At 44.1% G+C, this 12,196-nt stretch overlaps 1 protein-coding gene across 1 annotated transcript; it reads left to right on the top strand.

Moving 5' to 3' along the window:
- Positions 1-6,653: 6,653 nt before the first annotated feature.
- Positions 6,654-11,407, top strand: SOWAHA (sosondowah ankyrin repeat domain family member A). Its single transcript, XM_081893997.1, has one exon. It carries the CDS (start codon positions 8,286-8,288, stop codon positions 9,747-9,749), a length of 1,464 nt encoding a protein of 487 aa, XP_081750123.1. The 5' UTR covers positions 6,654-8,285; the 3' UTR covers positions 9,750-11,407.
- Positions 11,408-12,196: the final 789 nt, after the last annotated feature.

The following is a 12,196-nucleotide window of genomic DNA, read 5'->3' as shown; positions in this document are numbered from 1 at the left end:
CTTTTGAGGGGTACAGGCCATAACTCAGTCTTAGAACATCTGCTTTACATGCAGAAGACCCCAGAGTCAATTTGTGGCATCTCCAGATACAGATGTGAAAGGAGACCTAGTCAGTTACTGCCAGTCAGTGTAGGCAATGATGAGTGGTTTGGGTCACTGGTCCAAATTCATATAAAGCTGTTTCGCACTTTCCTTTTCTGTTAACATAGATACCTCCGCTGGCCTCAAAGATCTTCCACGCACACCACCAGGACACCACTGGGATTCCATCCAATGGTTTTGTAGGTTTTGTTTGCTGAAGGTGTAAGTTACAAATTGAATGAAGAAACGAAGAGTTACAGATGCTGAAGGGAAACACAGTGGGTGGTTTTCTAAGAGGTGCTCTAAACATAATGATGTGTCAAGTTAGGCATGCCTTGACAGTTTTACAAAATTAATTCACCAAGGAACCAGTAAAAACTTATTTAGTTGAGGTCTGGTGATGGGAAACACACATTACCCTAAGAATTCATGATTTAAATTATGTTTTAACATTTGGGTTAGACCAGAGAAGTTTTGTAATGTTTTAATGTTTCATTGTTTTTGTGTATGCTGGAAGCCACCCAGAGTGGCTGTGGCAACCCAGTCAGATGACTGGGGTACTATTATTATTATTATTAGTTACCGGATTACATTCATCATGATGATACAAACATCCTTTAAAAATTATATAATATAGTGTTGTTTATAATGTTAAAGGATTTGCTATCAGATTTAATAGGGCTACTAACAAATAGGGCTATTAACAAAGAAGTGTTAGTAGCCCAGGATTTTCAGGTGATGTCTCTCCATAGAAGCCAGTGCTTTTTTTTTCATCTGGAACTCCCCAGAACTCAGTTCCGGCACTTCTCAGGTGGGCACCATTGCCATTCTAAGAGAACAAGGGAGGTGTTCAGGCACCTCTTTTTCTAGAAAAGTAGCACTGATGGGAGCTAATTGTTAGAAGATGACTTCTTGATACAAGCTCACTCTTTATTGTTCTAAATAGGAAAACCAGTCAGAGGCAAGGGTTGTGGAGGGACAAACCTTTCCACCTCCCATATAAGGATGATGTAATCCAGTGCTTTTTTAAAAAGAAAAAATGGGTGCCGGTACTCAACATGAAGTTATTACAGTAAGGGCAGGGGGGGGAGGTGCCGGTACTGTGCACCCTTGGCCCCCAGGGGGAAAAAAAACACTGATGTACCGTAATGTAGGTTGCTGTGTGTCTTAGAAAGGTAACAAAAAGGGAAGACTGCAGTTTTCTGAGCACAGCACAAGAGGAAGAGAGCTCTGTAAGTATTTGGGGAGTTGCCTCTTCCTAAAGATTTGATGTGTGCCAGTGGTATTTTCGTCTGGAGTGTGTAAACTGCACATCCACCCATGCACAGTCTGTGCATTTGTAAATAAACCCAGATTTTGCAAAATGCCTGAAGCCTCCAGAGACTTCCTTCCAAAGTAGTAGTAGTAGTAGTTGTTTAGTTGTTTAGTCGTGTCCGACTCTTCGTGACCCCATGGACCAGAGCATGCCAGGCACTCCTGTCTTCTTCCAAAGTAGTAGTAGATGACAAAAGTGGGGTGGAGGTGGTTATTTGACCCCCCCTGCAGGTGAAGTGCTTCTGCTTACCAGAAGGGGGAGAAGTGAGGTGGCAGTGACATTTGTGTGGTCCAAACACACCAGCAGAGCCAGTTTGACACTCCATCACTCTCCCTGCCACCTCAGCCTCCACTCTCCTTTGTGGTGAGCAGTGATGATTCACTTGCTGAGAGGTCCAGAAAGTGTCTCTGTTCCACCACACCATCTGCTACTGTTCCATAGGAAACCAAATCTGAGTAAGGTCGTGTACCACTAGGACATCTCACCTGAGCAGCTGGAGACTTATCAAAGGGACTGCAAAATGTACTCCGCAGCAAAGGTGACAAGAAAGAAGGGGAAATATTTGGAATTGACAGGAACTGCCAAAGCTGATCCTGGCAACTTATTAGCTGTGAGAATATTTGGTTTGGTTTTTTTTAAATCATTTTAAAATGCTGATACTGTTTTTGCTCTTTTGTACTTTGCCACCCTGGGCTCCTTTTGCAGGGGTGGCGGCAGCAGCGAGGTGGAAGTTAAATAAATAATAATTTCACAGGTTGTTCTGTTTTATAAGCACTTCCATATAGGAAAGAAGTATGAAACCAGAGCACAGATAGCTAAACATGATAATCAGACATTAATTTTGCTGTGGTTTATTTGTACAAAGAAATTGTGACTGTGGCTTCCCAGTGTTTGTACATATAGCAAAATAAACATTCATTCGTTGTCGCAAAAACCAAACCTAAATTATCGCATCTGAAAGAGTATTTATGAATTGTACCCACCATTGTGACTTCGGGTTCCAAGTGCATACACAAAGACGCACATAATTTTATTGATTGCAGCTCATAAATGTTTTGCAAGCAAATCAGTCCACATACAAGTGCACTATTCATGAATAATGTTGTTTGCATATATTTTGTACATTTCTATGGCCCTGAATATACTTATAGGTGTCTCTGAACATTTCACTAACATTTCCCAAGTTGCTGGCACCACTAGTGGGACAATAGTAGGTGGTTTAGTTAGATCTTGATATTTCATCTGAGCTAGGCTTCACCAAATCTTTATTATTATTATTAATAATAATAATAATAATAATAATAATAATTTTCATTTATGACAAATAAACATTTCAAACAGAATCATCTTTACATATCATATTTTTACTTCCCTCCCCCTCTTTCTTTGGTTCCTTTTATTTACTCTATTTTCCTGCATATTCCAATTTAAAACTATTTTATATTTATTTCCATCCATTTTATATATGCTTTCCATACTGGACATTTTACATTAATCCTGCTAATCTCTTAATTTGTTTATGATGAATTTGTAAATAGTCAATAAATGATTTCCATTCCCCCTTAAAGACTTTGTTATCTTGATTTCTTATTCTTCCTGTAAGTTTTGCCATTTCTGCATATTCCGTTAGTTTCTGTAGCCAGTCTTCTTTCAATGGGACATCTTCTTCCTTCCATCTTTGGGCAAATACAATTCTTGCAGCAGTGGTTGCATACATAAATATATTTTTATATTGTTTAGGTAACTCCAATCCCATAATTCCTAAAAGAAAAGCTTCTGGTTTTTGTTTGTTTGTTGTTTTTTACAAAAGTTAGAGCTCACCAAATCTTAACCCCCATGATCTGCTTACACAGTCTTAGTTCAGCTCTGAAAGCGGAAACAGTGCCTCTGAGCATGTACAGTCTGCCTTTCACTTAATAGATATAGCCATCCCATTAGCTTTCATTTTAGCACTGCTAGACTGACAGAGAAAGTTCTAAATAATCAATCCACATGCTTTATGTCAACTATTCACTTTACTTATGTATTATCAATGCCTTGAATCTCTTCAAAGGCTCACTTAAAACGAGGTGTGTGTGCTTCATTCAGTTTTGCTTGCTTAACCCAGAAAATATGAGAAAACCCAACATAGACAAGGGCTTTAAGAACACAGAAGAAGTAATGAAGTCAAATGATTCCATCAGAAAGAGGGATGGCACTATATAGCTGTTGCTGCTAGAAAGACTCAGGGCAGCCTTCTGCAGGAGACATATCAGCACTGCAGAATCTCTGTAAGGCAAAGAGGTGTTTCCAGGAGAAAGGCCATCTCCACAAAATTCCCACAAACAAAACAGGTAGCCTTGGCAAAGGGCGCGGTAGTGTGTCAACAATGTGAAAGGCGGGGCAAGGAAGTTACACAAGAAGCCAACAAACACCAGAGGGTTATAAGCAACAGAAGGATCAGGCTGTGACAGCAAGACCCAGCATGGCAGAACATTCTGCAGACTGTTTTGGCAGGAGGTTTAGTCACTTGCTCCATTTTTAATGGGACATGGGAACTATTACAGGCCGGGTGTGATAAGTTCTCTAGGCGCTTTGAGGATAAAATCACTTGCGTGCACACAGATCCTGATGCTCCTGTTAAAGCAGCCTCTGCTCTGGCGAGGTGCCTGGTGCTGTCCTATTTGATTCTGTGGGGTCAGTTCCAGTTACTGAGGCCTGAAGATGTGGATGAGGTGCTTGTGACTGTCCATCTCAGCAGTTGCCACTTCAACTCTTGCCCATCCTGGCTTGTTTGAACAGATTGGGGTGGGAGTGGCTGAAGAAGGTAACTAACGCATCCTCGCATGAGAGGGTGGTCCCTTGAAGGAGGTGGTGGTATATCTCCTCCTGAAGAAACCCTCCCTAGACCCTGAGGCACTTGACAACTACTGCCCGGTCACTGATACCTCTTTTCTAGACCAGGTGCTCTAGAGGCTTAAAGCTGCAGACATTCCTGGAATGTCACCAGAATATGTGGGGCACAATGTTATCAGGATGCCAATGGCACCCAGGACTACTTATCTATTAAATCTGGGTCAGGAGAGGCTATGCACAATCGGAATCAGTGCCTGACACAATGGGGCTAAGTGAATATATCATATGACTCTGAGTTGTATGGATTGAAAGTCACACAAGGTGGTTAGGCTCACTAAAGATTTCTGACTACTGTTAGATACATAAGAAGCTGATTTATACCACATTTATCTAGCTCAGTATGTGTCCAGTTGTAGGGGAAGCTACAGAAAAACACCTCCCCCATTTGTGTGCCCCAGCAATTGGTATTCAGAGGTATACTCTCTCTGATACCCGGAGCTTTTACATGCAAATTATATGCTCTGCCACTGATTCATGGCCCTTCCCTGTTGGAAGAGTCTATCCAGAGCTACTTTCATTAGTTGTACAAGCGTCTAACACAGCTAAAAGGTCTGCTAATGTTTTCATGCATCCACTTTCACCTTCCCATTTGATTTTGAAAGACATTAAGAAAACCACACCACTCTCTGCCTCCCCGGCAGATTTGGCACAAAATCACCCCCTTGCAAACAGTTGGGTAGATCAGGATTTAATTTCGTGACCCTGAGAGCAAAACAAAAACAAACACATGGTACTGTTGTGTAGTGTAGTCTTCCTGCAAAAAGGCCTTTTTGGTCCTGCCAAAGCAGACATCAGTATTAACAGGGACTAGAGGCAAGAATTGCAGAGCACTTCAAATTTTTTTCAGAAACCTAAAAAGGCATGATCCTATTCATTTTCATGCAGCAATATATTTAATTACATTACAATAACAAATTCATTTGGTAATCCAAAGCAGTGCAATGCTCCTTTCAGAATGCTAAATTTAAACCACGAAATCTTGCCTAACAGTCCCAGGAGCTGCAGAGTAAACGATGACTTGAGCCACTAAAACTGTCATATCCAGATACAATTTGGGCAAGCAAGGCAGGGAACACCACACTTGCTGCACTCATCCTGACCATCGCATCGACAAGGTGGTAACAGTTTCATTTAGGCCCTAGTGGACCCAACAGACATTTAGGATGCCATTGCCATGCAAGGTGGCAGCACAGAGGAGCCCCTGCTCCACCTACCCTGCTCCTGCTCATAGAAATGTATTTATTTACTTCCACATACAAATTGCCTCCCATCAAATACTTCAAAGTGATTTCACAATAAAAACCATCAGCAATAAAAACAATAGCACATTTTCATATATTCAAAACAATTATGACAAATATAACCTCACACCATAGTCATGTATAATACAGTCGTACCTTGGATCCCGAACTCCTTGGCTCCCAAACAAATTGGCTCCTGAATGATAGAAACCCAGAAGTGAGTGTTCTGTTTTTCGAACAATTGCGGAAGCTGAGCGCCCGGCACAGCTTCCAATTGGCTGCAGGAGTTCCTGCAGCCAATCATAAACCACGCTTTGGTTTCCAAACGTTTTGGAAGTCAAACAGACTTCCAGAACCTATTCCATTCGACTTCCAAGGTATGACTGTACAAGTGCTTCACTTGTGTCCCTGCACTTGAGTGCTGCTCCCTACATGTAAACCTATGGACTGTTATGCCTTACAGAAGCAGGCAGATTTAATAGCCAGCTGGAAATATATGTGTCACCAGAACTGCAGCTTGAGACGCATACAGACGAGAGGTTCCTGGGAACAATAAAAATGCAATTTACAAACCTCAATAATTGTACTGAAAGCTGTGGCTTTGGCTTGATAACTGAGGGCAAAAAGTATTCATTACTTCAGGAAATTGTGGCAGAAATAAATCAAGTGAGCATCTTTTATTAGCCCTGGCAATCTTGCTATAAAAATTATTTGATCCGTTGCCTTTAGAAGTTAGTTTGGCAAGTGGAATTAAAAAATGCTGTAGCTGCCGACCCCTTTAATCTCTTCCATATCCAGCTGTAGGTAGCGAAAGGGTGGACTGTGTAATATTATCGAGATGGAAGATAACTTCTTAGCAAAGCTAATTCCTTCTTCTAAAATCACTTAAGGAAGGGAAATGCAGTCCACTATATACTATCTAATAACTTACCATGGCAGACATGGAAACATGAGGGAGGTGGTCATTTGTGTCATCTATTCATGTGGCAAGGATAATTTTAGCATTCTTTTGCTTCTACAAATTTCTGATCAGGTTCAGAGTAAGGTAACATTTTCTCTCCACCTCTTGGCTAAAAGGTAAGGGTTGGGTTGGCATCCATCCAGGTTAGGGTTGGGTGCCTCTGCTGGTGAAGTCAGATGGTTGGAAGGTTACAGCACCTGCGGTGGCTGTAGAAACCAATACAGGAGAGACATGTTTTGTTGCAGCTGGGGCAGATGTAGGCATCTGGTTGCACTGCTGCAGATGCACCATGGCATTTATTCTCTCTACGCTCCTTCCAGTGGTCATTTCTCCTCTGGTCATTGCTATGGATAAACAAGTTGACTGTCTGTCTCCAGGCACTGTGGTCGTCTGCAAGAGATTACTACATGATGGGGTTGATGTTGTCAGTCTTCAAGTCACATTTGCAGACATCTCTGTGGTGCAGAGTTCGTCTGCCAACATGCCAGTAGAGGACGTCCTCTCTTTAGCTTTAAACAGGAACAAACAACAATGCATGGAAAACCCGAACTGCTGTTTGGTCCAATAGAGTGCTAAAGAGTGGTTCCCCCAGGGGGAAGCAGCAGGACAAGAGGAAGTGTATACAAGCCCAAAATGTAGGACCACCTTTCTAGTTAGATTGCATTCAATGCACATTGAAAGCACATGACTTCCCGCAAAGAATCCTGGGAGCTGTAATTCAATATTTCACTATTCAGTGAGGCTCTCACCTGTGGACAAGCAGCAGCTGTGTCAAGTGTACACACCCCAGTCTAACCACAGCTTGCATATTCAAATCAGATGGAAGCTGGCATCAAACAGCAGAATTTCTCGAGCGGCTACAGGATGCATATGGATCCTGGCTAGCATCCTCACGTGTACGTACTCAGCTTCAAACACCAGCAGTGGGAGCGCCCAAGAGCCCGAGTAAACGGCAGTGTGTACACAGCCTTAGAGAAATCCGGATTATAAACAAGTAAGCGTAGCAATAAGAGTGGGTGAATGGTCTGTATATATATTCACCTAAATATGTCCCCTCCCTCTGCGGTTCTTGCTCTACCAGATATCGCTGATGGCAACTGCAGACGCGTTTAATTCTTCTTATCAGCGCATTCTATTAAAACGTGCATAGGCAAGGTTACTACTACGAACACCCATGAAAATATTTTCAAGGCGGCTGCACGAGCAAATAAGCGGTTCTGCCCGGTCCACGATACCCGCCGCATTGGATACCACGCTCGATCTACGAGCTGCTGGTTTAGCTCGGTGCGATGGCGATGCAGCCGTCCAACCTGCCACTGGCCGCGCGGCCGCTCCTGGGAATCAATGGCAACGAGTGTAGGAATGTTTCATTTCTGACTTGCGCGGGGAGGGGAATGCGCCTCGCTTTTATCTTCTTCGCGTGGGATGGAACCCGAGATGCGCGCTTTGCGGGCGCAACCACTTGGGAAAGCGAGGCGGGGGTGGGGAGAGCCTTGCGGCGGTGCCTGGAAGCCGCGCTCGGCTTCGGGAGAGGCGCGCGGGGCTTCCGCCTCAGGTGTGTCCTCGCCTACAACTCCCAGGCACCTCGGCTGTGGGTGGCCTTTCCTTCTTCTCCACTCCACCCCGCCGCGCTGCTGGCCAGCTGGGAGAGCGCCAGAGCTGCTCCTTCCCTCAGTAGAGGCGGCGGCAGCGGCAGCAGCAGGTGGCTTCACCCGCCCGGGAAAGAGCGCGCGACGCCGCCGCCACCGACTCTCTCTCTTCCCGCGCTGCGTCGGTCCGCGCTGAGGCGGGCATGGCTGAGCCGGAGCTGAGCCAGGCTGCCGTGCTGGGCTTCTTGCTGGAGCGCGGCGGCAAGGTGCGCAATTCGGAGCTGCTGAGCCGCTTCAAGCCGCTCCTGGAAGCGCCCGGCGGGGAGCCCGAAGCCCGAGCCGCCCTCCGCGAGCGGTTTAAGCACTTCGTCAACAACGTGGCCGTCGTGAAGGAGGAAGACGGAGCGAAGTTCGTGGTGCTGAGGAAGAATTGGCGCCTGGAGGAGGCGGAAGTGAGCGCAGTGCCCGCTGGGGGGCGCTCTGGCGAGGAGGAAGAGGAAGGAGAGGAAGGCTCGGCCACTTTGGCGCCTGCTTGCCATGCCGGCCCAGAGGATGCAGAGCAGGAAAGCGGGCCTGAGGCGAGCCCAGCAATGCCTGTGTCCCAGTTGAAGAGCCTGTTTCAAAAGGAGGGCATGGAGGCACCCAAAGCCCCCGGGGACCAAGACAAGTTGGCTCCCAAAGCTGCCCCCCAGAAACCCTGCATGCTGCCCGTGCGCTGTGTGCTGCCTGCCAGCGGGGCCAAGGAGCCCAAGGACCCGAGCCCCGAGCCGAAGCAGCCGGAAGTCAAAGACTGGCTCCAAGTGGGGCTCCCGGCCATCACCCCCTCTACGTCGCCTTACATGAAGAGGCGTCAGCTGGAAGAGATGGGATCCAACTCCCCTTACCTGAGGAGGGTGCCGAAGTCTCAGAAGGTGGGCGAGGAAGCGGACTCTCCCGCTACGACCATCCCTTTGGAAGCCGCTGAGCACGAGTGGCTGGTGAAGGCCACGGCCGGCCAGTGGTCCCAGCAGCTTCACGGCCTGCTGCTGAGCGACAAGAACCTGGCGAGCAAGAGGGACTTCATGACCGGCTTCACCGTTCTGCACTGGGCAGCCAAGAGCGGGAACTGCGAGATGGTGGGTAAAGTCATCGAGGTGGCCGAGAAAGGTGGCGCTCATGTCAACGTGAACTCCAAGTCCTACGGCGGTTATACCCCGCTCCACATCGCCGCCATACATGGGCAAGAGGAAGTCATCGCCCAGTTGGTCAGGGATTACGACGCCAACGTTCACCTGAGAGACTACAGTGGGAAGAAACCCTTTCAATATTTGAAAGAGGGCTCCTCTTTTGCAGTCAGACACCTCTTGCGGGACCCCCACCTTCACACGGTCTCTGGACACAATGCCTCCATCAAGAAGAACCCCAAAGTGGCGGCTTCCATTTTGAGTTCCACTAGTGCTGTCCTGGGGCTTTTGTCTGATGACACTGCTTTCTATGAGCTGACCAAAGGCTTAAAGAAACCAGCTACGCTCAATAAGTTCTTTAATGCAGCCTCAACCCCAAGGAGGAAGCTGAAGTCCAGAGGGACTTTCTCATCTTATTCTTCCTTATCTGAGGCAGTGGAAGATGACCAAGAGGAAGCAACGACAAAACGCAGACCAGTTTCAGAGTTGTTTTTTGGTCACTAGGCTCTGTCTTGCTGAAATCAAAATAATATGAATACTGAAGCAGTCATGTGTTGCTTATTCTTTCGCAGAAATACTTCTGCTTTTGTGTTTTTAAGTATGTTTCTCATTAGCATGTCTAATCCGGGACTGAATGGATTCTCTATAGGGTTGTATCTGAATACCAGTTGAATTCAGTATTCCTGAATGTGATCTTTGCCTCATACATTTCACTGAAAATACGTAGTTTTGCTCAGCAAAAATTACCCTTACTAAATCCATGTGACATTTCATGCAGGACTTGGTTTGTTTTCTTTTGTTTTAGTGAGTTTAATGTGAGACCCTTATTTTGTTTAGACTCTATTAAGTGATGAAAGTTCCATTAAAACCGAATGAATTAAGTAACAGTGCAGTCCCAGACACAGAAGTAATATGCAAGCCAATGGGACGTATTCCCAGGTGAGTTTGTATGGGATTAAGACTCTTTCTTGGGAGTAAGGAAGTCCCATGGAAAACAATTGACTTCCTTTTGAGGAAGCATGAATAGGATTGAGTTGCATGTCTGAAAAGGACAGGAATAAAAATGTCAATTTCAGATAGATGCCACTGCATATAAAGCAGTACATCTTGAAACAAACACTATGTTCAGTTCACGGCATGCACATTTTTTAAAGAACAAAATGTTTCCTTTATAGCCTCTAAAAACTTCTGATCTGGGAATGAAAATCATTTCAGGGAGGTTCTTTGCATCCCACCCATGCCTGTCAGCACAGATTAATGAGTTAATTAAAGGTAATGCTGCCTTCCTAATGCTGTGCCACATTTAGTATTAAAAACATTGAACGTGTTCTGTAATAGTTTGCATTGGATGCAGTTCTTATGAAAGCCACCTTACAGTTCAGTGAATCTGTGATCCCTATGGTTAAAAAGGAAGGAACAGTTATGCCGTAGTAAAGCTTTATTTTGGCTTTTAAAGCAGATGCCAAAAATTCAAAATGTCAATTTTTTAAATTACAGTTTTAATTATGTTTGAAAAGGGATACATAATTCTAGTGGCATGCTGGAGAGAAGGGCAATTCATTATATTTTATACTTTGTATTAAAAATGCCTCCTAGTAAGAATTTTACTGCATGCAGAAAACAAAATATGCAATGAATTTGAAGAATCGGCTCTAGCCAACTTAAAAAGAAAAGAGAAGAAAAAGCCCTAAGCATCTCTACCTCAGTGCTGTATTTATATTATCAACTTAAACTGCAATCCCAGCCTCACTTACCTGGGAGTAAGCACCATTGAACTCAATAGGATTCAATTCTGAGTAGGCATGGCTGAGATTGCAGGTGCAGATATGTCTTGTTTTATTCAGAGAATATATATAATAGTTTTCGCAAACTAATGAAAACCTGTGTGATTCTAAATGCCATAACAGTCTGACAAAATATACAAACCTCTTGTCCTCTGAGTATAACTTTTAAAAAATGTAACAAAAGGAAAAACCTATTTAGGGTACATATTTTTATATGAGGAATAGACTAATGGAAATATAGCTCTTTAAGATAGTTATTTTTATATTGTATATTATGTAAATACTGACATGTTTTGGTGTCTTTCTGGTGATGAACTTTGATGTAAACTAAGGCTGGGCATGTTAGGTGCACCATCAGCCATTAAACACTCAAAAGAAGTGTGCATCTCAATGACATAACTAACTCAAAATATGTCAAGTGGGTAGTTTTTAAGAAGACATTGTGGCTCTGTGAAAATTCTTTTTCAGTATGAAACTCATCTTGATTGAATAATGCTCTGCATGAACTAAAAGCCTTTTGTAAATAAGGGTAATTATTGTCCCACCATTTAAAAAAATGTATGGGTGATAGTTCAGTATAAATTGATTTTAATACAATTGACTATTTAGTGGCGTTGCATGGGGACTTCTAACCTAATTCTGTGACGAGGTTTGTGAATCACTTTAAATCACAGTTACACTTAACTCCAAACAAACATTGAGCTCATAGGTTTGTTCCTGGCTTGCTGGTCATGGATTGTTTGCAAGAGACAAACCACAATTCCAGGTTCAAACATAATGCTATGCCAAACCATTGTTTACTCCGCAGGAGCAGGGGAAGAGCAAAGTAGCTGTGATTTTAGTGCTGTGTACCAGCTTCATCCAAGCGATACATCCAGTCCCTCCTCCAAAAGTTGCAGTTTGGGGACAATTTAAATTCTGTTATTGAAGAAGAGCAGGTTCACTTCAGAAAGGATTAGTGTATGATTGATCAGTCTCATGTGTCACAGGCAATGGCTGTAACCTTTATTGATTTTTACGTCAGACTTTGGCCTAGTAAACAAAGGCCCTGCTGTGGCACAAGTTGGCTCTTGGAATGTTGCATCTGCCTTGCTTTAATAAACTCAACACAGTACTACTATCAGGCTACCTATGTGTGCATATGCATAATAGTCTTTGCTAAAGTAT

The sequence above is a fragment of the Podarcis melisellensis genome (genome assembly GCF_964234715.1).
Source record: "Podarcis melisellensis genome assembly, chromosome: 2".
Classification (NCBI taxonomy): domain Eukaryota; kingdom Metazoa; phylum Chordata; class Lepidosauria; order Squamata; family Lacertidae; genus Podarcis; species Podarcis melisellensis.
This window is presented reverse-complemented; position numbering and strand designations above follow the sequence as displayed.

Excerpts from the sequence above, each read along its gene's own strand:
- SOWAHA (XM_081893997.1), top strand. The coding sequence starts at position 8,286 with ATGGCTGAGCCGGAGCTGAGCCAGGCTGCCGTGCTGGGCTTCTTGCTG.